The following is a 25749-nucleotide window of genomic DNA, read 5'->3' on the forward strand; positions in this document are numbered from 1 at the left end:
TCCCGCCATGAGTCTGTCATCTGCAACTTATCCCCTCACCCCCTCCCACTCCCTCTGAGATGACTCAGCAATCCCTGCCCCCCTTCAGCTGGGCGCAGTGCCCCAGAACCCAGGAACATGGGTACCATCTGTCCCTCCGCCCGCATAAAAGTCATTGAAGAGCCTGTGGGGCTGTGGGACCTGCGCCCTCTGGAGGAATTCCATACACCCACTCAACCCTGGCAAATAGGAAATTGTCAAGTAGGAGACAAGGAGCAAAGTCCTATCACAGCGGGAGGGGGACGCCAGTGCCTGCAGAGGCTGAGCAGGGAAAAAGCCAGTGCCCCAGCGGACGCACAGCTCAGAGTTGGTCTGCCATGGACGTCCTGGTCCCACTCCTGCAGCTGTTGGTGCTGCTTCTTACCCTGCCCCTGCACCTCATGGCTCTGCTGGGCTGCTGGCAGCCCCTGTGCAAAAGCTACTTCCCCTACCTGATGGCCGTGCTGACTTCCAAGAGCAACCGCAAGATGGAGAGCAAGAAACGGGAGCTCTTCAGCCAGATAAAGGGGCTTACAGGAGCCTCCGGGAAGGTGGACCTGCTGGAGCTGGGCTGCGGAACCGGAGCCAACTTTCAGTTCTACCCACCGGGCTGCAGGGTTACCTGCCTAGACCCAAATCCCCACTTTGAGAAGTTCCTGACAAAGAGCATGGCTGAGAACAGGCACCTCCAGTACGAGCGGTTTGTGGTGGCTCCTGGAGAGGACATGAGACAGCTGGCTGATGGCTCCATGGATGTGGTGGTCTGCACCCTGGTGCTGTGCTCCGTGCAGAGCCCGAGGAAGGTCCTGCAGGAGGTCCAGAGAGTACTGAGGCCGGTAAGCAGAGTGGGAAGGAGATGGGTGTAAGGTAAGCAAACGCAGCATCAGCCGCCCCAGGGTTCGGCTCCCAGAATGGGGCGTGTGAGGTAGTAAGTAGCACATTAGACACCCCATCCATCCCTACCTGCTGGTGAATAGGAGACATGACCAGTGCCACGACAGGGAAAAATTGGGTGCTGTGGAAGCAACAGGAGAATCACCTACCACCGTGGGACAGGGAGGGGAGCAGGGAGGACACCTAAGGGACTGAAGTTTAAATCGAGATCTGTGCTTGGGAGACCGAAGCAGGAGGATGACTTGAGCCCAGGAGTTCAAGACCAGCCAAAGCAACATAGTGAGACACCATCTCTACAAAAAAAATAATAATAATAATACAAAAGCTAGCCAGGCATGGTGGCGCATGCCTGTAGTCCCAGCTACTCAGGAGGCTGAGGTGGGAGGATCACTGGAGCCCAAAAGTTCAAAGTTATAGAGAACTATGATCACACCACTGCACTCCAGCCTGGGCCACAGAGTGAGGCCCTGTCTCCAAAAAAAAAAAGAGATCTGAGGGATTAAGCAGAGTGACAGGGTGGGGAAAATAAAAGAGTGTTCTAGATAAAGATAGTAGGGGAAGTAGAGTAGAATCCATCAGATTGTCAAGAGAACGTTCAGGATAGTTTCCAGGTTTCTAGCGTGAGCAACTGAGGGGAGAGCCAATGAAAGTGCCATTTACTGAGATGGAAGAAAGCTGTTTTTGGACTTACTAGGTTTGAGATCACCTAGGGAGAGTATAGTGAGGCGAGGAGCTTGAGGAACCCCAGCTTCAGTCAAGAGTTGGGTCTGAGGTTTCCCTGGGATGTTCACAGCGATGTCCAGGAAGCAGTTTGTGTATGCATCTGGGTCTCATGAGAGAGGCTGGTGTGTGTATCTCAGAATACAATGAGCCCAGCTGGGCGAGGTGGCTCACGCCTGTAATCCAGCACATTGGGAGGTGAGGCAAGCAGATCTCTTGAGGCCAGGAGTTCGAGACCAGCCTAGCCAACATAGTGAAACCCTGTCTCTACTGAAAAATACAAAAATTAGCCAGGCATAGTGTCTCATGCCTGTAATCCCAGCTCCTTGGGAGGCTGAGGCAGGATTATCACTTGAACCCGGGAGGTGGAGGTCACAGTGAGCCAAGATCATGCCATTGCACTCCAGCCTGGGCAACAGACTGAGACTCCATCTCAAAAAAAAAAGAATACAATGAGCCCTCCACTCCTGTTTCTCCAATTCCCCTTCTGCCTGCCCTCAGCTATTCTGGTCAGCCTTTAAAGATCTCCCACCAGCCATGTCCCTGCAGTTATGAGGTTCTTTACATGCACTTTGAAGGTGGTAGCAGGGGATGCAGAAAAGGTCAGGGGCACAACAGTTTGCTCCATGAACTCTCAGACCAGCAGCTCCCATTTCACCAAGAAGTTTGACTGTCTTGATCAGCGCGATAGGGAGCAGGGTCAGAATGGAGCCAAGTGACACTAACTCTCTCCTCCCTCCCAGGGAGGTGTGCTTTTTTTCTGGGAGCATGTGACGGAACCACATGGAAGCTGGGCCTTCATGTGGCAGCAAGTTTTAGAGCCCACCTGGAAACACATTGGGGACGGCTGCTGCCTCACCAGAGAGACCTGGAAGGATCTTGAGAATGCCCAGTTCTCCGAAGTCCAAATGGAACGACAGCCCCCTCTCTTCAAATGGCTACCTGTTGGGCCCCACATCATGGGAAAGGCTGTCAAATAACCTTTCCCAAGCCCCAAGGCACTCATTTGCTCCTTCCCCAGCCTCCAATTAGAACAAGTCACCCACCAGCCTATGTATCTTCCACTGAGAGGGACCTAGCAGAATGAGAAAAGCCATTCCTGTCCCATCTCCTAGTCCCTCTCTCCCCAACCTCTGCCAGGGCAATCTCTAACTTCAATCCCTCCTTCGACAGTGATAAAGTCTACTTCTACCCTGACCACAGGGAGTAAACATTTGTACCCTGTTGTATCCTTAACTGCAAGTTTCTGGACTAGTCTCCCAATGTTTGCCTCCCAACGTTGTCCCTTTCCTTTGTTCCCATGGTAAAGCTCCCCTCGCTGTCCTCCTGAGGCTACACCCATGTGTCTCTAGGAACTGGTCACGAAAGTCATGGTGCTTGCATCCCTGCCAAGCCCCCTGACTCTCTCTTCCCCCCTACCACCTTCATCCTGAGCTGGGGGCGCCAGGGAGAATCAGAGACGCTGGGGATGAGGGAGCAAGACTCTAAGAGGCAGAGGTTTTGTTCTCAAATATTTTTTAATAAATAGACAAAACCACAAAACCACTAGACTGATGCAGCAAATTAAGGTCAGATGAGAGGGGAAACTAGAGAAGAGGAGCCCCTGAGTCAGTGACAAAACCTCCTCCCCGACCTGACCCTCTAGGCTAAGGCACTTCTGGGGAGGCAAGTCCTTGGGGTCCTATTCCACAGGGTGAATGGGAGAGGAAGGGATTAGGATCCCTTCTCCCCACCTTTGCATGAGGACACCCCTGCCCTTCTCACCCTACCCCATGGCCCTCTCCCTGATTTACCCTCTCTCATCTCACAGCACTCTAAGGGGAAGTTGGGCGGGAGGAGTTCTCGTGGGTGGGGGAGGTCTGTGCCCCTGAGGAAGCTGATCCTGCCAAATCTTGATGCGACACCAGCAGCCCACTCTACCCTCTTCATCCCAAAGAGCCATCTCTGGGGAAGGGGTGGAGGGTAGCCACAGGCCAGGCTGGGACATGGGAACCTAGGCAGTGCCTGGCCCCGCATGCCCATCGGGGCCCAGCTCGGGATGCCCATCGGCAGCCAGGATGGGGTGTGCATCCGGGCCCTCCCGCCGGGGGCTGCCCCAGTTGTTCCTCAGGATGGTGCCCGTCTTCTCCTCCTTGAACTGCTGTCGGTCTTCCCGAGGAATCTTCACCGCATGGTACTGGGGCACGGTGGCCTCGGGGTGCTTCGCCCGTTTGAAGAATCCCATCTGTAAGGACACCAGGCCGGACCATGAGGAGCCTGAAGAGCTGTGGTCCCTGGAGCAGACGCCTAGCACGGCACAGCTCCTCACCCTCACCATCCCTGCTGCGGCAGAAAGGAAACAGGCTGAACAGCATCTGGTGCGGTGGGCAACACCCATGGTGCTCCCATCAGTGCCGGGTCCCCAGGTTCTCATTCATAGCAAGAGAGAGACCAGGAAGGCATCCAAGAGGCAGGACCAAGGGCATCTCCCTTGGCCCCTGAAAGAGGGCCTTGAGGGTGGAGCATCAGGACCTGACTCAAGATTTCTACCCACTCTAGCTTCTTAAGAGACCCAATAGTGTCCCCCAGAACACAAACAAGACCTGAGGAAGAAAATGGCTTCCTAGTCCCCTGCATCTCTGGAATGATGCCTCTCAAGCCCTATAAACATGCACCCTGTGTACTTGTACCTTGGGCAGCATGCCCCTTACAGCAACGCCCTCTTGTCCATCAATACAGTAGTTTAGCCCCACCCTAAATCAGGACCATGCTGGCCCTTACACACCAGGGTGGGAATGTGCCCCTGCGCACTCACACTCAGAGGCCCAAGACTCCTACATGCTCAGACTGCATGGCATCTCCTTACACATTCATCTCCTTGCACACTCATGCCCCTAGAAAAAAGCATGCATGCGACCTCCCCACACCCACACGCACACCCCATGAGCCCACCAACCCTTTGTGCACGCCTCAGGCTGTGTAGACTTACCCTTATATCTGCACCCTTCGAATTACCTCTCACCTCACATCACTCTCGTGCAATCTCATTTTTCACCCTGAACATTCCTGATCCCCTGAGTGCTGGGAATTCTCCTTATATTCACACACATACATACCCACACACACATATACACATGCACACACACAACAGTTACCCCACAGTCCCTGGACCCCCAACTTCCATGGCTGAAGGCTGCACAGCCAGACAGGCCCGGTGATAGTTGGTGGGAAAAGGTGAGCTCTGACTGCTCCGATGGAAGAAGCCACACTGGGATGTCGAGGGAGAAGCAGGGCAGAGGAGGCAGAGGAGGGAAAGATTGAGGAAGGACAGGAGCCCCTATCTCTGCTCTGTCTTCCTTCCATGGAAGCAGGGAGCAAGCATCCTGGGGCCAGTTTCAGAGAGGCATCAATCTCCCCTAAGACTGGGAAGGTCCCCAACAGCTTGGATGCCACTCCAGAGCCTGGTCTACTGATGACTCACACTTGCCAAAGGATGGCTTAGTCTGTGATTGGTCCCAAAGAGCAGGTGTAGGCAGGGGCAGTTCTCCAGAACCCCAAGGACATGTATGGTTCTGAACATAGCCCCAGATGTGGCAGATGGCTCAGCATATGATCCCTGGTGATGTATGTGATTCCCTGTACTGACGTGTGCATGTGCATACTTTTACGTTGAGCCCTGGATGATAATATGATTCTGTATACAGCTCTGGGTGTACAAGAATGCTTCCGTGCAAAGCCTGGTATGGGGAAACTCCGAGTTCCGCCCTGAGGGCAGTTCCCTGGAGGTTGTTCTCCACGCTTGTTGGCCTTCTTGGCCACACTTACCTTTCCAGTTTTCACTGCCACATTCTAGTTAAGTCAGATCACACTTCTCTGCCTCCATGACTTTGCCTGCCATGGTCCTGCTAGACCCCACCTACCTCATATTCTTACATCCTGACCCTACCACCCAACCTTCCTCTAAGGACTGGTTTCAGTGCTACCTCCTCTCAAGCTTGTTTCCCTCTAAACTCCCACTGCCTTTTCTCAACTCAACACTTTCTGCCTTGTCCTTGACTACAGGCTCACCACTCCTACCCCACTAGACTATAAAATCCCTGAGAATGAGGTCTGCATCTGAATTTTTTTTTTTTTTTTTTTTTTTTTTTTTGAGATGGAGTCTCGCTCTGTCACCTAGGCTGGAGTGCAATGGCACCATCTTGGCTCACTGCAACCCCACCTTTTGAGTTCAATCGATTCTCCTGCCTCAGCCTCCCAAGTAGCTCGATCTACAGGCACACACCACCACACCCGGCTAATTTTGTATTTTTAGTAGAGATGGAGTTTCATCATGTTGTCCAGGCTGGTCTCAAACTCCTGACTTCAAGTGATCCACCCGCATAGGCCTCCCACAGTGCTGGGATTCCAGGCATGAGCCACTGCACCCAGCCTGCATCTGATTTATCTTTGAAACATCCAGGGACTAATAGAGTTCCTGAGACATGCAGGGTAAGTGTTCAATGCAGATTTGCTGAATACATGAGTGTGTGGGTGGGTGACAGAACCACAGTGCAAAAGGCTGCCCACCCGACCAGGAAGTCCACCCCCATCAGCCCCACCCTCTCCAAGCCTCACCTTCCACAAGAGCAGCACCAGCAGTGCTAGCACCAGCAGCCCAGCCAGTACAGCTAGGAGGATGACCCACCAGGGCACTCCTTCTGCCACCACAGCCATGGGGTCCAAGTATACCATCACCGGGATCTGGGGAGCAAGGGGTCAATGGAGCAAGAGGTCAATGGAACACGAGCTGGAGGGAGCAGGAAAGAAGAGCGTCCTCCCCACCCATCCCCTAGCCCTGCAGCTCACCACTATGGAGGCATCTCGGAGCATCAAGTTCTTTATGGAGGACTTCACTGTGATGTTGGCCCGGACAATGACTTCCAGGGACTTCACAGCTGAATACTCCTAAGGGAACAGAAAAAGAGACCCGTCTCCTAAATGCCCCATGTCTCCCTCCCTTCCCCTTACCTCCTGAAATTATCAGTGTAATGGTGCCCAACACAGAGGATGTTTCTGCCTGCTTTGGGTTAAGAGTATGCTGCATTTCGGCTGGGCACAGTGGCTCACACCTGTAATCCCAGCACTTTGGGAGGCCAGGGAGGGCAGATCACCTGAGGTCAGGAGTTTGAGATCAGCCTGGCCAACATGGCAAACCCCCATCTCTATGAAAAATACAAAAATACCGGATGTGGTGACATGTGCCTGTAATCCCAGCTACTCAGGAGGCTGAGGCAGGAGAATCTCTTGAACCTGGGAGGCAGAGGTTGCAGTGAGCTGAGATCGCACCACTGCACTCCAGCCTGGGGGACAAAGGAAGACTCCATTTCAAAAAAAAAAAAAAAGGATGCTGCATTTGGACAGTGAGGAGGGAGGAGAAGTGAGTCCTGGAGGGGCTTTTGGGGAAGAAGAAACAGACTAGGGCCCCAGTGGTATCCTCACCTCCAGGAAGGTGCTGTTCCAGAGACGGCCCCAGACATGCAACACAGCCGCGCGGTCAAAGCTGTAGAGTGGGCAGCTGAACACCACACAGTTGGCCGTGCCCAGGGCGCAGTCCTAGGGATAAGGACAGACAAGGGTCTAAGCCACTCAGTTTGACCCTGCTGAGACTGCCATCTCTCCCATTTTCCTTACTTGACCTCAAACTCCCCTCCTCCAGGAAGTCTTCTCAAACTAATCTTATATCCAAAACAGCTGCCTACCCCAAATCTGAGCTATTCAGCTTTGAAGTGCATGGAGGGGGCAGCATGGAGGGGAATCTCTTACTTGACAGCACAGGCAGAGTAGCTTCCCCAAGTGATGCTTATGTTACCTAATGACAGTACCATTTATTAAACACCTACTACTTGTCGGGCACTTATCTCATTTAAGCTTCGCAACAGTTCTGCAAGGTGCACGTTATTATCATCCTCATTTTTCAAAGGAAGAAACTGAGGAGGCCCAAGGAGGCCAAGTGACCTGCCTCAGGTCACAACACTAGCAAAGCTAATAAGTGGTGGAGCAAATATTTGAACTCAGCTCCATATTCGATACAGCCACACCCCTGCCCTAAACCCAAACTCACTGAAGCAGGAGGAGGCTGCCTCAGGAGCTCCTGGCGGGGCAGGGGACTCAGGCTCTGTTCTTTCCAGGACTGACCTAAATCCATTTGGCCCAATCACCACCTCTTGACCCATTTGCCTGAAAGTTATGTTATAGCATCACACCACAATCCAGATACAGAAGAATGGCTTTGAGAGTGTCTGAATTCTTTGAGTCATCTTTTCTTGTGCCACTTTTGAGCCATTCAAGAATCCTCAGCCAAGCTGTCTAAAAGCAAGGCCTTCTGCCTTTTTTGTAAAAGAATCTACTTTAAACATTATGTTAAGCAAAGTAAGCCAGACTCAGAAAGATAAATACTGCATTATCTCACTTCTATGTGGAATCTGAAAGTTGAACTCATAGAAGTAGAGAGTAGAATAGTTGTTACCTAGGGCTGGGGTGAAGGCGGGGTGTGGCTGGGAGCTGGAGGAGGTGGTGGTCAAAAGGTACCAAGTTTCAGTTAGACAGAGGGAAGAGATATCTATTTAAGAGATCTATTGCACAACTTTGGGACTCTAGTTAATTACAACATAGTGTATTCTTGAGAATCACTAAGAGAACAGATTTTAAGTGTTCTTACCACAAAAAGAAGTATGTGAGATGATGTGTATGTTAATTAGCTCAATATAGCCATTCCACAGCATATACATATTTCAAAGCATCATATTATACATAAATATAATTTTTGTCATTTAAATAAATACATACATTTCAACATGAAAACAAAAAGAATCTATCTCAAAGTTCCCATTTAAAAGGGAGACCTCTCAGGGGAAACTGGTCAGGTGGAGAAGCACCTGTAACAGAGCAACAGCTATGGCACAGGCTCCTACATCCCCCGCCATTCTTCAGTCTGCCTCATGCCATGCCCCCAGGGGAGCTGAGGGCCCAGTGCAGGGACTGCAGCAGCTGCTAACATCCCCCTGCAAAGGATCTTCTTGGCTCTACCTGAGGTTTACCTCCACCTCCTTACAGTCAGGCCAGAGACCCTCCCCTAATCTAAGTCCCCACCACATTGTCACTGCGAGCCCCATCCTAGCAGGGAGGGGCACAGAGCATGTGCGGATCTGCTCAATACCTTCACCTAAACAACACAACTCTGCAAAACAAGCAGAAAAGGGGAAAGCAGAACTGCTTAAAAGGGGTAGACTTAATAAATCACATCTAATATACTATCATCTTCATTATTAGAACTTTTAGAATTTAGTGTTTTTGCCAAGCACATGGCTCAGGACTGTAATCCCAGCACTTTGGGAGGCCGAGGCAGGCAGATTGCTTAAGGTTAGGAGATCGAGACCAGCCAGCCTGGCCAACATGATGAAACCCATCTCTACAAAAAATACAAAAATGAGCCAGGTGTGATGGCATGCACCTGTAGTCCCAGCTACTCGGGAGGCTGAAGAAGGAGAATTGCTTGAACCAGGGAGGCGTAGGTTGCAGTGAGCTGAGATCACACCACTGTGCTCCAGCCTGGGCGACAGAGCAAGACTCTGTCTCAACAACAACAAAAAAGAACTTAACATTTTTAATAGTGTAAACATCAAGCAAGTGTCCTTACACAAATTGACTTTTTTATGTTATAAGAGTTCAGAAGAACGACCAACAGACCTCAAAGTGTGAGGATGGGCTAACCCCATCCCATCACCTATAAAATGTAATGCTTTATATAAATGTAAGGTGAATCAATTGCTTGGCTAACTAACTTGCTTCAGGTGGAGTGACCTGTTCTAGAGTGAGCAATTGCAGGGGCTGAGCAGGAAGGAGGTCTGCAGTGTCAGTAGCTACCTTCCGGGCACCCCCTCCTGTGTACTGTGATGGGAACATCTGGTCAACTTGCACCCAGGCGTTTGACCATCACGTGTCTCAATAGGCTACCCTTCCTGGACACACAGTACCCTGGAGCTCTGCGCCCCTACACCCCACACTCCCATTCCGGCTGCACCAAGTCTGGCCTGCCCTCACCAGGGTGATGTTTTTCTTCTTCTCAGCAGAGGACACTGGCCACCAGGACATGCTGGGCTCCTGCCGCTCACCAGGCTCCTGCTGCTCAGGCGGCTCCAGCTCCCGCCGCCTCCTATCCCTACTGTCCACATCCTGGACACAGAAGGGGGGTCTCAGTAAGTGTCCCCCCAGTCACAGCCATCCTGAGATAGAATCTCCTCCCCACCGCCTTCCTCCTGCCCCATCACTGCACTCACTACCCTTACTCCCCATGACATCTCTCCCAACATCTAACCCCCACCCCCACCTAAGCCTCACCAGGTGGAGGATGTTGGGCCTGGGAGAGCAAAGCCCTTTCTGCCCAGGCCCCTGCCCGCCCTCCAGCTCCACCCGCATTGGGTACAGCAACCACTTCCCATTGGCAATCTCATGAGGCCACATGATGTTGAGGAAGGCAGAGCCCAGGGTTTTGAGTGACTGGCCTTGATTGGAAACCTGTGGGAAAAAGAGAGTATGAGGGGAGGGACCTCAGTTTTTCTTTTTTCTTTTTTTTTTTTTAACTTTTCGTAGAGACAGGATCTGGCTATGTTGCCCAGGCTGGTCTCTAACTCCTGGGCTCAAGCAATCCTGCCACCTTGGCCTCCTATAGTGCTGTGATTACAGGCATGAGCCACCGTGCCCAGCCAAGGAACTCAGTTTTCAAGTGGATCGTAAATCCCCAGAGATGGAAGGAATAAGGGCTGAAGAGAAGGCCCTCAGGAAACATAATTTCAACAAATACTCAGGATCCTAGACCCCACCAGGCACCATTCTTCCCACCCACCAAATCCAGGAAACCCTGGAAGTGTCCCTGGAAGGTGTGAGGAGAGGCCCCAGCCAAGCAAAGGCAGAGTTCTAGGGAGAAACATTAACCCCCACCCCATGTTCCCATCCCCCAGCTGAGGCCTACAGCAGAGAAGCTTCCCTGGACTCTCATGGCCTACCAGACCAGCAGGTGAGACAGCCAGACAGAATGACCAGGAAAGGTCAGGTGAGGCCCCAGCAGAAACACCTTACCACAGCCAAGGTCCAGATGCAGACCAGAGGCCTCAAACTCACTAGACCAGCATGCTGCCACATGGTAGAAGAGCTCCAGCCCTGGGGACACAGCTCAGCCTCTCCTCTGTGCCAGGGAGGGAGGGCAACCATGGAGGGGCCTCATCCCTGACACTTACCGTGACCTCATACTTGACCTTGCTGCCCACATCCCGCTCAGACTGCATGGCTCTCTCGCCCCTCACCACGCCAGAGAAGAAGAGTTGCTGGGGAGTGGCCATCCTGGTGTGCAAAGGTCAGAACAGGGGTAAGAAGGTCTGGGGCCTGGCTTAATGGAGGCAGGGCCCTGGTCAAGGTTTGGAAGTGGCAATGCCCCTTCCCTCCAATGGAGGTACCCACTTGGGCCAGGCTCACCCTGCAATGGACAGTGGCAGCTCAATGAAGACACGGGCTCGTGCAGAGACTGGATGCAGCTCCTGCTCACTGATCCTGGTGAGTGGGCAGGGGCAAGTATGGGCATCAGGCACAGGCGCCTCCCAAGGGGTCAGATGAGGTCAATATGACAACCCCCACCTCACCCCTCCGGCCCCGCCTGGCTTACGTGGCCAACAGCAGCTCTACCTCCAGTTCCGTGGTCTCAATGCTGATCCCTGAGGTGCTAAGGATGAGGTAGAAGGTGACCTAGGCCAAGGGTGGAAAGAGATTAGAGTCGGGGTGGTCTACGGGCTTACGGAGAGGCTACTCACATAGGGATAAGGGCAGATGTGCCAACCTGGGCACCTCTCTTCATGGGGTTCCCCAGCTCACACTCAACATGGGAGGCATTCTCGTTGGACAGGCAGAGTGGCTTCTCCTGGTATGGGAGAGAAGGCAAGGTCAGTCTGAGTTACTGGAGCCCCTCAAGACCCCACCCCATCCTGCCCCCAGGTCCTCACCGCAGGGTCCAGGGCCCGGACTCCTGAGTAGTGCAGTGAGTCAGGAAGCATGACCAGGAGCTGGGCTTCATGGGCATCATCCCCATCAGCCTGGGGCTGGGCTGGGTCCGATGGCAGGTTGGTGACCATCAGCTCCAGGCCTATGACTGGCTGCCCACTCAGTGCAAACAGGGCTGTTGTTCCATCTGCATCCCTGGAGAGTCAGACCCCACTCCCGCTAAGAACACCTCCCCCTACCACTCCCCCTCCCAGTCTGCTCCCCCCAGTACCTGCCTTCACTCCCTGAGCCTCTCTTCCCACTCCAGGTCCCCATCACGCCCGTCCAAGCCTCAGGCCTCTGTACACACAACTGGGAGTCAGAGGACCTCCATTCTCATCTCAGCTCCACCATTACTTACCTTGGGCAACTAACTTAACCTCTCTAGGCCTCAGTTCTCCATCTATAAAATGAGACTAATATAATTCCTACCTCACAGAGGTTTGAAGACTAACCAATGAGATGTATGTAGACTGTGTATTATTAGTGTACTGTGAAGGATTGCTATCCCTTGCCATGGAAGCCCCCACAGCCCCATCACTGACCCTCATCGCAGTCTCTAAGTCATCAGCAGGTCCTCTTCCACCTTCTGCCCTCTCTGCAGGCTCAGCCCTCCCTCTGACTGGTCCTCCTGAGGGGGCTTTCTCTCGATCCTTGAACTCTTGCCCTCCCACCCCCACCCTGCTCTCTGCCCCCCTCACATGGGCAGAGGCTGGAATTCCGTGTCGCTGACCCGGGCACAGAAGCGGGCGCGGACCAGCTGCAGATTGCTCTGGCAGATCTTGTCTTCACCACAGCCTTGCTTCAGGAAGTGGATCTGGGGAAAGACATGAGATAAGGGGCATTCCTAGGGGACAAGGCAGGGGGCAAACCTGTCACCATGGCATACAGTGGGTTAGAGTGTCACAGGATTAAACAACCTGTGCTCAACTCTCATCTGCTGCTTACCAGCGTGTGATCCTGAACTACGTCCTCTCCTCTGCAGTAAAATGATGGGAGCACTACCACGCCATGGTAGAGACTAACAGCAAGTCAAGAACTGGACCACACTGCCCCAGCTCACATGCATGTAACTGAATTCCAGATTTAGAACCGGAAGGGATGTCAAGGGCACCACTTCTGGACCGGCCATAAAAACCACGCAAGGGGCCTCATGTCCCCCGCTTCCAGCTGAACGGGATGAATGTGACTTCAAGAGCTTGAAGGCCTCATTTGAAGATTACAGAATCCCATCAACCTGAGCCCCTGAATGACTACATGGAGTGGAGGAGCTCTGTCCCCTTGACTAGGAACACATGGTCATTTGGGCACCTAGAGATATGAGGAATTACTGGAGTAGCATATGTGAAAGGGCTCTGTGAGTTACGAATGGGTGTCACTGGGGAGGGACTATGATCTCTGCCCTCCCAGCTCCTCCTCCTGGGCTAAACCAGAACCCATGCTCACCTCTGCCCGCTGGGTGCTGGGCTGGTGGGCATTGAGGATGGGGGCCACTGGAGGCAGCCCCTGGCCAGGAGCCTGTCGCCGGAGCCGAGGGGTCTGGAGACTGTAGGACAAGGTCACTACAATGGCCCGAAGCTTGTCTTTGACATTATCCTAGGAAGAGGAAGGGCTGTTCCTCACTGGAACAATCCCCAGGCCTCAGCCCTGCTCTGTGCCCCAGCCAGACCTAGCACCAATTCTAAAACTTGGAAAGAAGCTTAGGGAGATGAATGAGAGAGGTGGAGAACTGAGCAAGGAGGAGGGAGAAAGACTGGGGTAGGGGGCAGGAGAAACCCAGGATTTAAGGCTTTGAGGACCAGATGTGATGATAAAAGCTGCCACCTCCTCCATTCAGCTGGAAGGGGGGACATGAAGCCCTTGCACCTCCTCCTCCTCCAGGGAGTGCAGAAATGACAGGAGAGGGCAGCAGATGAGGAGAAAGTGAGCTCAGAAGACAGGCTTCCCACGTGTCTAGGTCTTAGAAGGAGGCACAAGTGTGTTCGGGAAGAAGCAGCTAAGAGGAATCACGGAAAAGAGATGGAGCCATGACAATGACCCTCAGAAGCCAAGGGGTCAGTGTCCACCTGGAGCTGGAACATGGCATCTCCACAGACTCGGTCATGCTGGTGCTTCAGCCACACGGTGCCTGAGGCCTGGTGCTTGGGTTCATCTGGGTTACGGCTCAGGAAGGTCACACGGGGAACCTGGCCCCGGAGCCTCCGGTCTGTGTCCGCGTCTAACACATAGTCCAGGGCTGTGGCATGTTGGGAGAGGAGTCGTCACTGAGCTGCAGAGCTGCTCCAGCTCACCCTATTCCCAGGGTGACCTTGAAGTGACACCCCCTCCCTGGGAAACCCAAAAGGGCAAGCCGCAGAGCGGGGACTGCACTCACCCACAGTAGGGCTGTAGCTGCTGGGGACTGCAATGTAGCTGAAACAGACCCTTAGGTCCACGCTGCGGGGGCAGAGGGTGGCTCCTGAGCCAAACAAGGCCGATGGGCCAAGGCCGCCACCCCCACCCCATCTGTCACATCCTGTCACAGCCCCAGCCCCAAACTGGGGAGATAAAGGGATCAAAGGGAGGGCAGGGGAAGCTGCCAGGGTCCAGGTGCCACCCCATCCCGCCTCACCAGACCGAGTGGCCACCAGCACAGTTGGGCTGCTCCAGGTCAATGCTTCGTGGAGCAATAGAGACCTCATGGGAGACATGGAGGACGGGTCTGGCCCTGGGATTGGGGAGTCAAGGGCACCAGAAATGTGAGAACGTGAGGCTGGGAAATAATCTTGAGCATTAGATTTGGCACCGGGATGGGGGTCAGAGTCACAGGGAGGGGCTGACACCCTCAGGGAGGGAGAAGTGGTGGTGAGGGGCTCACCTGAAGAGCACGACAGTGTCAGCCAAGGAGCCCACCAGCAAGTCAGGGTATTGGTTCCCATCCATATCCAAGCTGCCTGACAGGGAGTAGCCGAAGCTCTTGATGCCCACAGCCTCGCCCTCCAGCACCTAGAGAACCGGCTGTCAGCCTCCCTCGATCCCAACTCCCGCAGGCCTCTGCCTCCCCATGCCTCTGCTGATTCCACCCACACCCATTCCCTCATCCCAGCGACTCCCCTCACCTGCGAAGGTTTGGCGACAACCCCCAGGCTGCTCCCATGGTAGATGAAGACTTTACCATCACCATCAAAGGGGGCGCCCACTGCAATATCTGCAGGGCACAGGGAAAAGGTAGTCACCCTGGCTGGGGACCTTGCAGACAAGGTCCAGGCCTCAACTTTCCCCCAGTCACTCAGGTATGTTTTCTATTTTATTGAGAGGCTACAAAATCCCAGGCACTCTACGTACATCATCTTTAATCCTCTTGGCCACTCCCTGCAGACATTACTAACGCAAAAAGGTTAGGTAACTTGCCAAGGTCAGAAAGCCGGTAAATGGTAAAGCTCAGACATAAGCCCAGGAACCCTCACTCCCGGAGTCCTCAGAAGACTACACCCTGACCTCTGAGGGGCTTCCCCATCCCTCCTGCGGCCCCTCCCTCCCCTGAGCCTTTCAGTTCCCAGTCACACCTGGAAAGCCATCTTGGTTGAGGTCCCCCAGGACAGCCAGGCTGATCCCGAACATGGAGTCAGGGGAGCCGCAGAGCCGGAGAGGGGAGATCCCAGCCCAGTGGCCCCCCTGGTTCAAGTACACATACACGGCACCCCCCAGCTCTTCTTGGCGCTCAAAGAAGTAGGGGGCACCCACTATCAGGTCTGGCCAGCTATGGAGAGAGGGAAACATTCAGTGCGGGTCCTCCCTGGCCAGAGGAGCCAGCAGGAGGCTGAGTGGCCTCAGCCAGACTGGGGTTACCGGACCCAGCCTCCCTCAGGTGGCACGGCCCTCTACCCACTCACCCATCACTGTTGAGGTCAGCCACAGCCAGCGAGTAGCCGAAGCCGGAGGTCAAGCGCTCCCCAGACAGCATAACCTCAGGCACCAGGCGACTGGCGCTGTCCTTGCGCAGGATGACCACAGCACCCTTGTGGTTGGCACGGGGGGCCCCAGCCACAAAGCTCAGCTCTTCTGCACGCACCAGACCTTTCCCCGAGTCAATAGAGAAGCCTGGGGGAAGGGTGACTTACCCCTAAGTCTTCACCCCAAGACCCAGAAGCTGGGGTTTGTCACAGCTCCCCCATCCCCTACCCCCTCCCCTAGGTTAAGAGTCAAAAGATAGGTTCCCCCAAGTCATCAGCACCACAGCTGGATGGCTCTTCCTTCCCGCAGGGCCTGGCAGCCCCCCACACCCACCAGGCCCAGAGACAAGCTTGGCACAAAAAGTGCAGTGAGGTCAGCCTCAGGGAATGGGCAGGAGACAGAACAGTGATGGTTGAGAAGGCCAGGAGCCCAGGCAGGAGGCTGAGCACAGCGGCCTGATCCTGCCCACACCCAGGGAGCTAGAAGAGCTAGAGGTCCCTCTCAGGCCCGAATCCCACCCAGTGCACCTCTTCCCCCCACTCCCTCATCCTGACAGGAATGGGAAGTCTTCACATGGATGAGGGGGAGACAAGGAGGAGTGAGAGAGAGCTTGCTTCACCCAAACATCTCCCAGGCCTGGTTTCCTCCTCCTCTGCAGAGGGAGGCAGATGAGACAATGAGAGGGACTTACCAACAACACTAGCCCTTTCCTCAATATGTGCCCACCATCCATCCCTCAAGGAAAGTCCCCCTAGAAGGCAGGACTGTCCTTCCCAGGATATCCTCAGCCCTGGCCCTCTCACTCCACCTGAATCTTCCTCCCTGGAGACCCCTGGCTCACAGCCCCAGAGGCCATCACCCTTGGGGCCTCCTCTTCTTAGGCCTGGTCACTGGACCCGGCTCTTCTCTGCAATTTGGGCCCAATGTGTGTCTCCCTGGGTGTGTGTTGGGGGAGGAGGAGATTATAAGGCACCAAAGGTCAAGTTCCCTGGGGAAGGAGGGGAGGCCAGGCCATGCCCCTAGAGTCCAGGAGGTGGGAGCTTACAAACCTAAGTAGCTATTCAGGGCCAAGTCTCCGGCTGGTCCTGGGAGCCGGTCAGCAGGGTCCAAAGTTTTATACACCAGCTGGTCAGGGTCTGAGCTATCAATGTTGGTCACAAAAAGCAACCCTGTGGGGGGTGGGGGGAGACACCAGGGACGGGACATCCAGAGGAGGGGCCACAGAGTAGGGAGACAGAGCCACAGAAAGGCCAGAAAAAGGTGGAAGAAGAAGAAGTAGAGAGAGAAAAAGAGACCAGAGAGATCACAGCCAGAGACAGAAAGACAGAGAGAGACAGGGTGAGAGACAGAAACAGAGACAGAAGGATGGGAGCATGGAGAGGGAGGACAAAAGAGAGGAGCAGAGGGTTAGAGCAGCTCTGGGCCGGGGAGGGGTCCCTACCAAAGTAGCTGTTGGCAGGGACCGGGATGAGGCGGGGGTCCTGCTCCTTCTCACCCCCCGCCTCGTAGGGACCGTCGTCCAGGTGTGCCAGGTCCGCTGAGCCCTGAGCACAGAGCTCCACCCTGGCCGTGCCTGCAAGGACAGTCCTGTTAGTGCTCAGGGCAGGGTGCAAGGAATACCCCTCAAGCTGGACACTGAGTTAGACAGGCACACGGGGAAGCCCCTCCTCTTCTTTCTAGCCCTCTCCCCACCCTGTTCCCAACCCAGGCTTCCTGGGGTCCCCCAGATGTGGCATCACACTCACCGAGTGTCAGCTCAGCCAGCAGCAGCGTGCGGAGACGGGAATGGCAGTGATGAGGTGTGGGCTAGTGTGTTGGAGCATGCAGGCCCCAGCTGCAGGCCCAGCGTGCACTTGGGGCCCATGCCAGCACGTTGAGGAACACTTGGCCGTGCAAGGGAAAGGAGGCACCCCCCACTCACGTGTGCACTAGCTCAGTGGGGGTGGAAGGCATGGCAGTGCCCTGGGGCCATACAGCAGTGCACATGTGGTCATGCTTGGCCATGTCTCTGAGGTAAGAGGAGGTTTCGGTCCCCTTCTCCCCTCCCCGAGGAGTGACTCACCCTTCCAATTATAGGTTCCTGGGGCCCCAAAGAGGAGGTAGTGGCTATCAGGGGAGAAGGCGGCAGCTGTGCCCTGCTGGCAGAACCCAAATTGTTCATGGCCTTGGGGGCGCCCCTCACAGAACTTCCATTCCCCACCATCCAACTCATCCCGGATGGCCAGGTCCTGGCTTAGCACAAAGCAGCGACCAATCATATCCCGTGTCTCCAGGATCTGGTCCACTCGCTGCCTTGCCTCATATCGGTGTGCACAGGTCTGGGGGAGGAAGGGATGGGGATCATTTCACTCTGTGGGCCAGGGACCTGCTTGAGGCATGCTGCCCGCATGCAGAGATTTGGCAGACACTGATACGTGTGTGCTCACACGCACACACACATGCACACATACACACACATACCGCTATGCCGGCACCACTCAAGCACCATTACCCTGCCAATGTTACGAAGGTCCATGCATAACCCAGCAACCTGTCTGCACCCACTTCCTCGCCCTCAAATGGACATCTCCTTGTTCCACATTCTGCCTGGAGCCAAAAGACACAACTAAGCCACCACATAGGATGTGTGTCTCCCTGATCATTTCACAGTCCTCCAAAATGCCAAGCTTAGCCCTGTCCCTGGAGCTTTGTAAGTGTTAGCACCTCCTCTGCAAAGAACTTGCTGTCCTCTTCACTCTCCAAGTATTACTTTTTTTTTTCCCCCTGAGGTAAGGTCTCACTCTGTCACCCAGGCTGGAGTGCAGTGGCACGATCATGGCTCACTGCAGCCTCGACCTCCAGGGCTCAAGTGATCCTCCCACCTCAGCCTCCTGTGTAGCTGGGACTACAGACATGCACCACCATGACTGGCTAATTTGTTTCTATTTTCTGTAAAGATGAGGTCTCACTATGTTGCACAGGTTAGGTATTACCTATTGTTAAAGCCTGGCTCCAATCACCCCATCTGCAGAAGTCTTCTCTCTACTCCTCCTTTGGATTTTTATAGACTGGAGACTAGACCACTCACTTAACATTAACCAGCTTCTGCCCCACAGTGATCTGTATTGGTAACTGTGTGTCTGTGCGTCTTACGGAAAGACACAGCGAGAGTGAGAAACAGAGAGCCCTGTCTTTTTTTTTTTTTTTTTTTTTTGAGACGGAATTTTGCTCTTGTCTCCCAGGCTAGCATGCAAGGGTGTGATCTCAGCTCACTGCAACCTCCTCCTCCCAGGTTTAAGTGATTCTCCTGCCTCAGCCTCCTGAGTACCTGGGATTACAGGCACCTGCCACCACGACTGGCTAATTCTTTTGTATTTTTAGTAGAGACAGGATTTCGCCATGTTGGCCAGGGTGGTCTCGAACCTCTGACCTCAAGTGATCCACCTGCCTCGGCCTCCCAAAGTGCTGGGATTACAGGCATGAGCCACCAAGCCCAGCCTTCCCCTGTAGTAATTAGCACAATGCCTGATGCTTAAAAGGTTCTCAGTAAGACTTTGACAAATGGATGGATGAATGAATGGATAGACGTTTTTACATTTATAAGGACAAGGACCAGGCCTCACACCTTTTTATATCTCCCTGATGTACTTGGTATCATACCATATTCCTAACTTATGTTCTCTAAGCACACCTGTGCATATGCACACACCATAAACACACACACACACACAAACACACACACCATCCTTGCATTCAGTCATGAGAATCAATACTCACAACAATCTTGCCCCCAGGGCCCTGGCTCCGAACACTGACTCCCAACCACTGGTTCTCCTTGCTTTCCTTTTGCACATCAGCTGGAGGCAGAACACTGGGAATTAGGGGAGGGAAGAGGAGCCCAAGTCCTCTCCTCCCCGCTCACATGCTTCCCCCACTCCGCTCATGCAGGGCCACACCTCCCTGGTCGATGTCCACTCTGTAGCAGTCAGTCTCCTCCAGGCTCAAGGGGCAAGCGAAGAGGCCTCCAGTGCGATTCGCCTGCTGCCCAGGAAGAGCCAGGGCCTGGGGAGCACCCACCAGCAGCCTACAAGATGGGGCAGGGACAGGGACAGGAGTTAGATGTCAGAATGCTCCAACCTCCTTATTGCTGCCCAGGCCCAACCCCTCAGTACTAAAGAGAGTGTTCAAGGACTAAAGAGAAGGGGCAAATGTCAGTTTTCTCAAACCCTGGCAAGGACAAATTAATATACTTGGTCATGCAGTCATCACGTTGCATGTACATACCAGCTGGATGAGGAATCAACATGCACAGTAGATACACACACACACACACACACACACACACACACACACGCCAACCCGAGCAGCCAGGCCAGCACTGCTGGTTTGAAAGAACCGCCTGTTCCCAGCACCTGTTCCTGAGTAGGCCTTCCCTATCCCCTCCTTGGCCCCATCCCCAAGCTCTGCCCTGCTCCCCCAACCCAGTCCAGTTGAAACCCAGCCAGAAATGCCAAGAATGCTGGGAGCAAAAGTAACAGGGCCCCACACCAGCATCAGACTGTGGCTCAGGGACCAGTTTCAGAGGACAGGCAAGAGGCTAGATACGGATCCACTTCCCCCTCATCAGGGACCCAGCAAAGACCCCATCTCCCAGAAGCTGTGCCAGCCCAGGATTCGATCAGTCACTCTGGCTGGCATGGAGGTAGGGACAAGTTTCTCCTTCTGAGTCCAGTGCTACCCCATTCTCTTCCCGACATCCTGAATCCCCTTCCCCATCCTTCCTTCTCCCCATGTCTATGATTTCTCCTTCCCTTCCACCCCCACCCAGTCTTCTCTCCTGCCTCCCCCTCAGCCTCTTTCCCAGCTACAACTTTCTTGGCAGGACAATTTTCCATGATCACAGCCAAGACGTCTTCCCCAGGGAAGCACTGTGCTGGGAATGGAGGCTGCCTGGGTCCCCCGGGGCTGAAGCCCCAGGCCAGAGTGAAGGCTGGGATGAGGTGAGACGACCGACACCCAGCTGGCTCCATGGCTCCTCTCTTTGCAGAAGGAGAGACTCAGAAGTGGCAGTGGCACAAACCTCAAGTCCTCTCTCCCACACTCTTCTCCTCCATCTCCCTTCCTGGGGGGGCAAAGCCCAAAACCATGTTAGGCAGTATTACAGATAGGCATCTGTGGGACACTGTGCCAGGTCTGCTGGGGTGGAGGGGGAGGGCAGAGAACCATTCTTCCTTCCCACAGCTCCTCTTGGTCTCTTAGCAGCTGCCATCCCTTGTCAGGGCCAGTGTCAACAGAGAGAAGGGGTATAGGGAGTAGTAGAGAAGAGAAGACACATTTGACATTCAACTACTTATTGAGAGTCTATCATATGCCAAGCCCTGTGTCAGGTGCTGGTGAGACAAGGAAATCATATTTATTCAGCACCTACTATGATGTCAGATCCGAAGCTAGACACCAGGGATATGAAAAACTAACATTCATCACTGTCCACATATGTGCCAAGCACCAGGATAGGCAAGTCACATGCATTATGTCATTTAATCATCACAACAGTCCTACGAGATAAGGATTCTTTTCTTGTCTTTCAGATGAGGAAACTCACTCAAAGACATTAAGCAGTGATGCTGGAATTCAAATCCACATGGGCCTAACTCCAACACTTTGTCATTCCACTCAGTGACTGACCTGTCTCTAGAACACTGAGACCACCCCAGAAAGGGAAGAAGGGAGAGGGGAGATGAGGGTACCCTGGGCAGAAAATGAAACGGGGTGATATAGCCCTGTGCAAATAAACGGCAACCTTCAGGCAAGTCAGCAGTCCCCCCAACCTCCAAATATACAGGTGACCATCTCACTGAGGGTTGGGGCTGTCTTTTCATCTTTGTGCTTGCCCCATAGGGAGTGTCAGGATGTGTTTTACTGAACACACACATTTTGTGGACTCATAGAGATATCCAGTGTCACAGCTGGTCAGTGCATAGCTAAGCACCCAGACAAGTTAACTTTGTTCTATGTTCACATCTCCTCTGGAGGCCAAAAGTAGGGAGGAGGGGAGGGGCCCATGTGGAGGAAAGAAGCTGAGTTTATAGATATGCCCAGTCCACTCTTGGTGGAGAAGAGACCACTCGATCCCTAGTGGAACAAGAGCACCCAGCCGCAGCCTCTCTAGTCCCTCTACCTCTGGTCCAGCCACACACACACTCTTTCCTGACTTCATGCCATAAGCCCTAACCACCCCCAGGCTTCTGGACAGCCACAGTGCAGCCACTGCAGAGAGAAAAGCAAAAAAAAAAAAAAAAAAAAAAAAAAAAGTGTTGGCAGCTGGGGGCAGAGGGACTCCCTGGGAGCTCAGCTAAGTGAAGACAAAGGAGTAGCCCACGACCACTGCACTTCTCAATTCTCCACACACTCCAGCGCCCCAGCCTAAGTCCAGCCCCTCTTTGGCCCCTCTCAATCTGGGTGGCCCTCTGGAGAGGATGCTTGGCCTGGAAGGCTGGCTCAGCAGGGGAGGCTCTCTAGCCAAGCCTTTGGATCCAGAATCTCTGTAAAGCGCTCTGTGAATCACAATACAAGAATAGCAGTACTACTAACACTTTCACAGCACTCACTGCGGGCTATGCACTATTCTAAGCATTTTACATATATTAAGAACTCTTAATCTGCACAACAACTGTATGTAGTAATACTATTGTTTATATTCATTTTACAACTGAAGGAAATAAATGAGGCTGGAACCACACAGCAAAGGTTAGACCTCAAATTCTCATCCCAGAGCTAGACCAAAAGACATCAAAACAGGCAAGAAGTTGTTTTCATCAGGGCGTGCTAAGGCAAGCAACCTGCAACTAAAAAGCTAGGGACTGAGCAGGTGCCTGGCCTCTCATATGCCCCCCTCCCTCACCCCCCCCCCACAGCAGAGCACCCCCTGCTGGAGCAAAAGCAGGGTGAGGCAGTCAGGCCCTCTGGGAATGCCCCCAGCTTGGCTCTGGGAGACAGAATCAGGGGCCACCTTCAGAGAGGAGGGGGAAATGACAAGAGACCAAGCTATTAAAAATAACCTAGAATTTGCCTGGAAATAGCTTAGAGAGTTCAGCATGTCCTAAAAAGGTCTCCAGTCCTCGAACTCAGGCAGATGGGGGAAGGAGGGAGGAAGGGAGGAAGGGAGCAAAGGTGAATGAGGAAGCAGATGGTAAATAGAAGAGGAGATGAAGTCCATTGCTTTCTATCTCTCCCAAAGTTTTGGGGACCACAGCCCCTGCTACCAGATGATAGGGATAATGGAGGAAGAAAGATTAGAGCTAGGCCCCCACTCCCCAAGCAAGTGAGGAGAAATGAGCTCTTGTCTCTGCCCCCTGCCCCCAGACCAATAGTAGAGGGAGAAGACAGTCCCAGTGGACAGCATTGATCCCAGTAATGGATACTTAATGTGGCTTAGGCACTGGTTGGAGAGAGAAAAGCCCCCTAGCAGGAGCGGGTGAGAAGCTTTCTTCATCTCTGGCCTCTCTTTTTACAATCGGACATGTAGCGAGAGCCAAGGATACAGGCAACATGACCAGTCACACGCCCCTCACAAAAGTATATCCATCTCCCATGGGTCCTGAACTGATTAGAAAGAATTAGAATTGTCCTCCACCCCTTACTCCTCCTGTCTTTGACCTGCTACTGAGATTCCTGGAGCTGGAAATTTGCTAAAGAGGAGGAAGGGGAGCAGCCTGGCCAGTATCCTTCCTGGATCTCTCTCACTGTTACAGCTGCTGCGGCTACTACTACTACTGCTACTAGTACTTTGGGGGCTCAGTTTTCTGCCACTGTCTATCACCAAGCCACCTACTGCAGGCTGCCAGACCTGCAGATCCTCTCTCAATCTTCCCATGGTCTTAAACCACAGAAGTGGAAGCTCTCTCCTGGCCTTCCAGTGCCCTGCTGCCCTCATTCCATCCATGGCAATGCTCTGGCAGGAAGTTATTTCTGGAGTCTGCCCTGCATGCAGCCCTCCCATGGCACCCTCAACCTCTATGTCCTTTCCATCTCCTCCCATTCTAAGCAGAGACAGACAGTCTCCCTCCCTTGGGGAACCCAGCCCTTGGAAGAAGCAGGGGAGCCAGAGACCCTGGGGCTGGATCAAGGATGCAAGTTGGGGGAAAGGCCCAGAAGAAGGAGATGGTTCGCTGCCAAGACAAGAACCTTCCTTTCCAACTCATCCCTAAGGCAAAATCCTGGGGCTCAGTGCCGGGAAGTGCAGCTTCAGACCCAAGTCAGATGAGGCAAGGCTCCAGGTTGGGGTGCGAGATGTCTGTGGGCAGTCAAGGTCTTGGTGGGGCTGGAAGACAGAGAAATGAGGTGCCCCGCAGAGTGGGGAGGAGGACGATCTGTGGCTGGAGCATGGGGACTCCGGGCGGGTGCGGTGACTCACCAGCTCTGGGGTCCGGGCTGCAACTGCCGGTGCAAGGCCACAGAGAAGCCGAAGAGGCTGCCTGGCTCGCCCTCCTTGCGCAAGGCACCCATCACGTCCAGATTGAAGGCGACAGCCCGTGAGAAGAGCAGTTCGACGAGCAGGGAGCCAAGAAGGTAGCAAATCCAGGAGGCCCCCCAAGGGTCGCGGCTCCGAGCCCCGGCCATGGGACGATCCCCGCGCGCTTTCCCAGCGAGTGCAAGGGAACTCTCGCACGCCCCAAGCCCCAGGTCCCCCGAGGCGCGTCTCTGGTCTCCGAAGTCTCGTTGGTCTTTGAGAGGTTTCCCAGTCTTTCGACCCGCCAGCCTTCCCTCCCGCCGCTCCGCCGCCCCAGCACCGGCTACGATAACTACAGCAGCCGCAGCTCGGGCGTCCACTCCAGCTCCCGCCTCCTCTCCCGGGAACACCGCGCAGGCCCCGCCCCCTGCCCCGCCCCTCGTTCCCGCAGCAGGTGGAGACCCAAACGCGTCGCCAAGGGAATGCCCAGGCTGGCGGCTGGGGTGGAAACTAGCCTTGCTGACCCCCCACCACCACGCCCCCCAAGCCCAGCACCGGCTCTGGCTCCGCCCCTGCGCGGCGCTCTCCTCCCCTTCTCCCCCCGATCCCATCCCCAACCCGGGAGTGGTGGAGGCGGCGCCTTGGAATGCGGTGGGAGAGAAGCACAGATAGAAAGAGAGGGGCGGAAACAGAGGAAGGAGGGTAAGAGATGAAAAGTGGGAAGACGCTAAAAGACAACCTGGGAAGAGAAATTTGCAGAAAGAGAGGAAACGTAAGGGGAGCGGTCCTGGGCCTGGGTCCAGCGTGGCATCTTAGTGCTCCCTGTTCCCCATGGTCACATAGAGCACTCTTTCTGCTGTTGGGATCAGATCGCTGTCCTCCCCCATCCTATCCCATCCCCCGCCCCCAGCCCGGTAATGACCACAGCAGTGCTAGCCCCATCGTCAGGATTCAAGGGAACAGAGAAAAAGAGGCAAGAAGAGAGAGGAAAAACTCGGGAGATACGGGGAGCAAATGGAGAAATGGAAAAAAGGAAGGAATGGAGAGGAAGAAAGAAGGGCAAGAGGTTAATTGACAAGGGATGGAATGAAGGGAGAAAAGAAAACGACTGGGGATGATTACAGGAAGAGGAAATTAAGCAGTGGGGAGGGGAGGGGGTGTCAAAGAATGCAAAGATGAAAGAGACTGGACCCGAGAGGCAGAGGGATGTAAAGGGTGTCCCCAGCTACCAGACCCTTCCCAGGACTGCACATTTCGTATCCATGAAAGGGGATGGGAGGGGGCAGAGTCCTGGGCTGGCTCAGGAGGACCTGGGTGGGGCTGAGATGGGATCTCCACAGGGACCCAATGGCCTGTCCCTCTTCCTCTCCCTTTCCCTCAGGCCGGGACAGAGGCAAGGGGGTGGTGAGACACTTTCCAACTCTCTGCTATTTATTACTCCGATAAAGAAATGGGGCCAGGAGGAGAGACAGGAAATAATTTGGCATAATGGGAACCTCGATTGCTCCCACTTCCCCTTCCTACTCCTCTTGCTTACTGGTGTTGGTCTTGTGAATATACATCTGTCCATCTTCCCTTCTCTCTTTCACTATCTGATTTTGTCTCATCCCAAATTCTATTTTGTCATCATTCTTGTCTCTGTCACACTTGGAATCTTTCTCAGAGTATTTCTCAATGTTTCTAATGTTGTCTCTGCCCCTCAAACACTATCA

The 25749-nt window shown here is 54.0% G+C and overlaps 2 protein-coding genes across 4 annotated transcripts; one reads left to right on the forward strand and one right to left on the reverse strand.

Moving 5' to 3' along the window:
- Positions 1–81: 81 nt before the first annotated feature.
- Positions 82–3174, forward strand: TMT1B (thiol methyltransferase 1B). Its single transcript, XM_008003560.3, has 2 exons — positions 82–854; positions 2376–3174. The coding sequence occupies exons 1-2, from the start codon at positions 357–359 to the stop codon at positions 2610–2612; spliced, it is 735 nt and encodes a 244-aa protein (XP_008001751.2). The 5' UTR covers positions 82–356; the 3' UTR covers positions 2613–3174.
- ITGA7 (integrin subunit alpha 7) lies at positions 3131–24420 on the reverse strand. 3 transcript variants are annotated; one of them, XM_008003561.3, is made up of 26 exons: positions 24002–24420; positions 19545–19672; positions 19366–19445; positions 17672–17927; positions 17051–17182; positions 16659–16778; positions 15549–15756; positions 15222–15415; positions 14775–14863; positions 14534–14661; positions 14288–14383; positions 14051–14112; positions 13743–13912; positions 13123–13272; positions 12378–12493; positions 11640–11832; positions 11477–11557; positions 11306–11385; positions 11119–11193; positions 10884–10986; positions 9988–10164; positions 9691–9822; positions 7090–7203; positions 6457–6555; positions 6226–6351; positions 3131–3856 (listed from the first exon to the last, which is right to left on the reverse strand). In XM_008003561.3, the coding sequence occupies exons 1-26, from the start codon at positions 24205–24207 to the stop codon at positions 3626–3628; spliced, it is 3546 nt and encodes a 1181-aa protein (XP_008001752.2). In that variant the 5' UTR covers positions 24208–24420; the 3' UTR covers positions 3131–3625. The 3 variants fall into 3 exon arrangements, with proteins under 3 accessions (XP_008001752.2, XP_008001754.2, XP_008001753.2); XM_008003563.3 differs by lacking the exon at positions 17051–17182; XM_008003562.3 differs by lacking the exon at positions 16659–16778 and having other exon boundaries at positions 24002–24417.
- Positions 24421–25749: the final 1329 nt, after the last annotated feature.

The sequence above is a fragment of the Chlorocebus sabaeus genome, chromosome 11 (assembly GCF_047675955.1).
Source record: "Chlorocebus sabaeus isolate Y175 chromosome 11, mChlSab1.0.hap1, whole genome shotgun sequence".
NCBI classification, from domain to species: domain Eukaryota; kingdom Metazoa; phylum Chordata; class Mammalia; order Primates; family Cercopithecidae; genus Chlorocebus; species Chlorocebus sabaeus.

Bases quoted from the DNA above. Each gene is read 5' to 3' on its own strand.
- TMT1B (XM_008003560.3), top strand. From the start codon at position 357: ATGGACGTCCTGGTCCCACTCCTGCAGCTGTTGGTGCTGCTTCTTACC. The intron at 855-2,375 runs GTAAGCAGAGTG...CCTCCCTCCCAG, and splicing joins TCCAGAGAGTACTGAGGCCG to GGAGGTGTGCTTTTTTTCTG.
- ITGA7 (XM_008003561.3), bottom strand. From the start codon at position 24,207: ATGGCCGGGGCTCGGAGCCGCGACCCTTGGGGGGCCTCCTGGATTTGC. The intron at 16,779-17,050 runs GTAGGGACCCCT...CACCCCCCACAG, and splicing joins CCCTGCCAACAGCTACTTTG to GGTTGCTTTTTGTGACCAAC. The intron at 6,556-7,089 runs GTGAGGATACCA...CTGTTCCCTTAG, and splicing joins GGAACAGCACCTTCCTGGAG to GAGTATTCAGCTGTGAAGTC.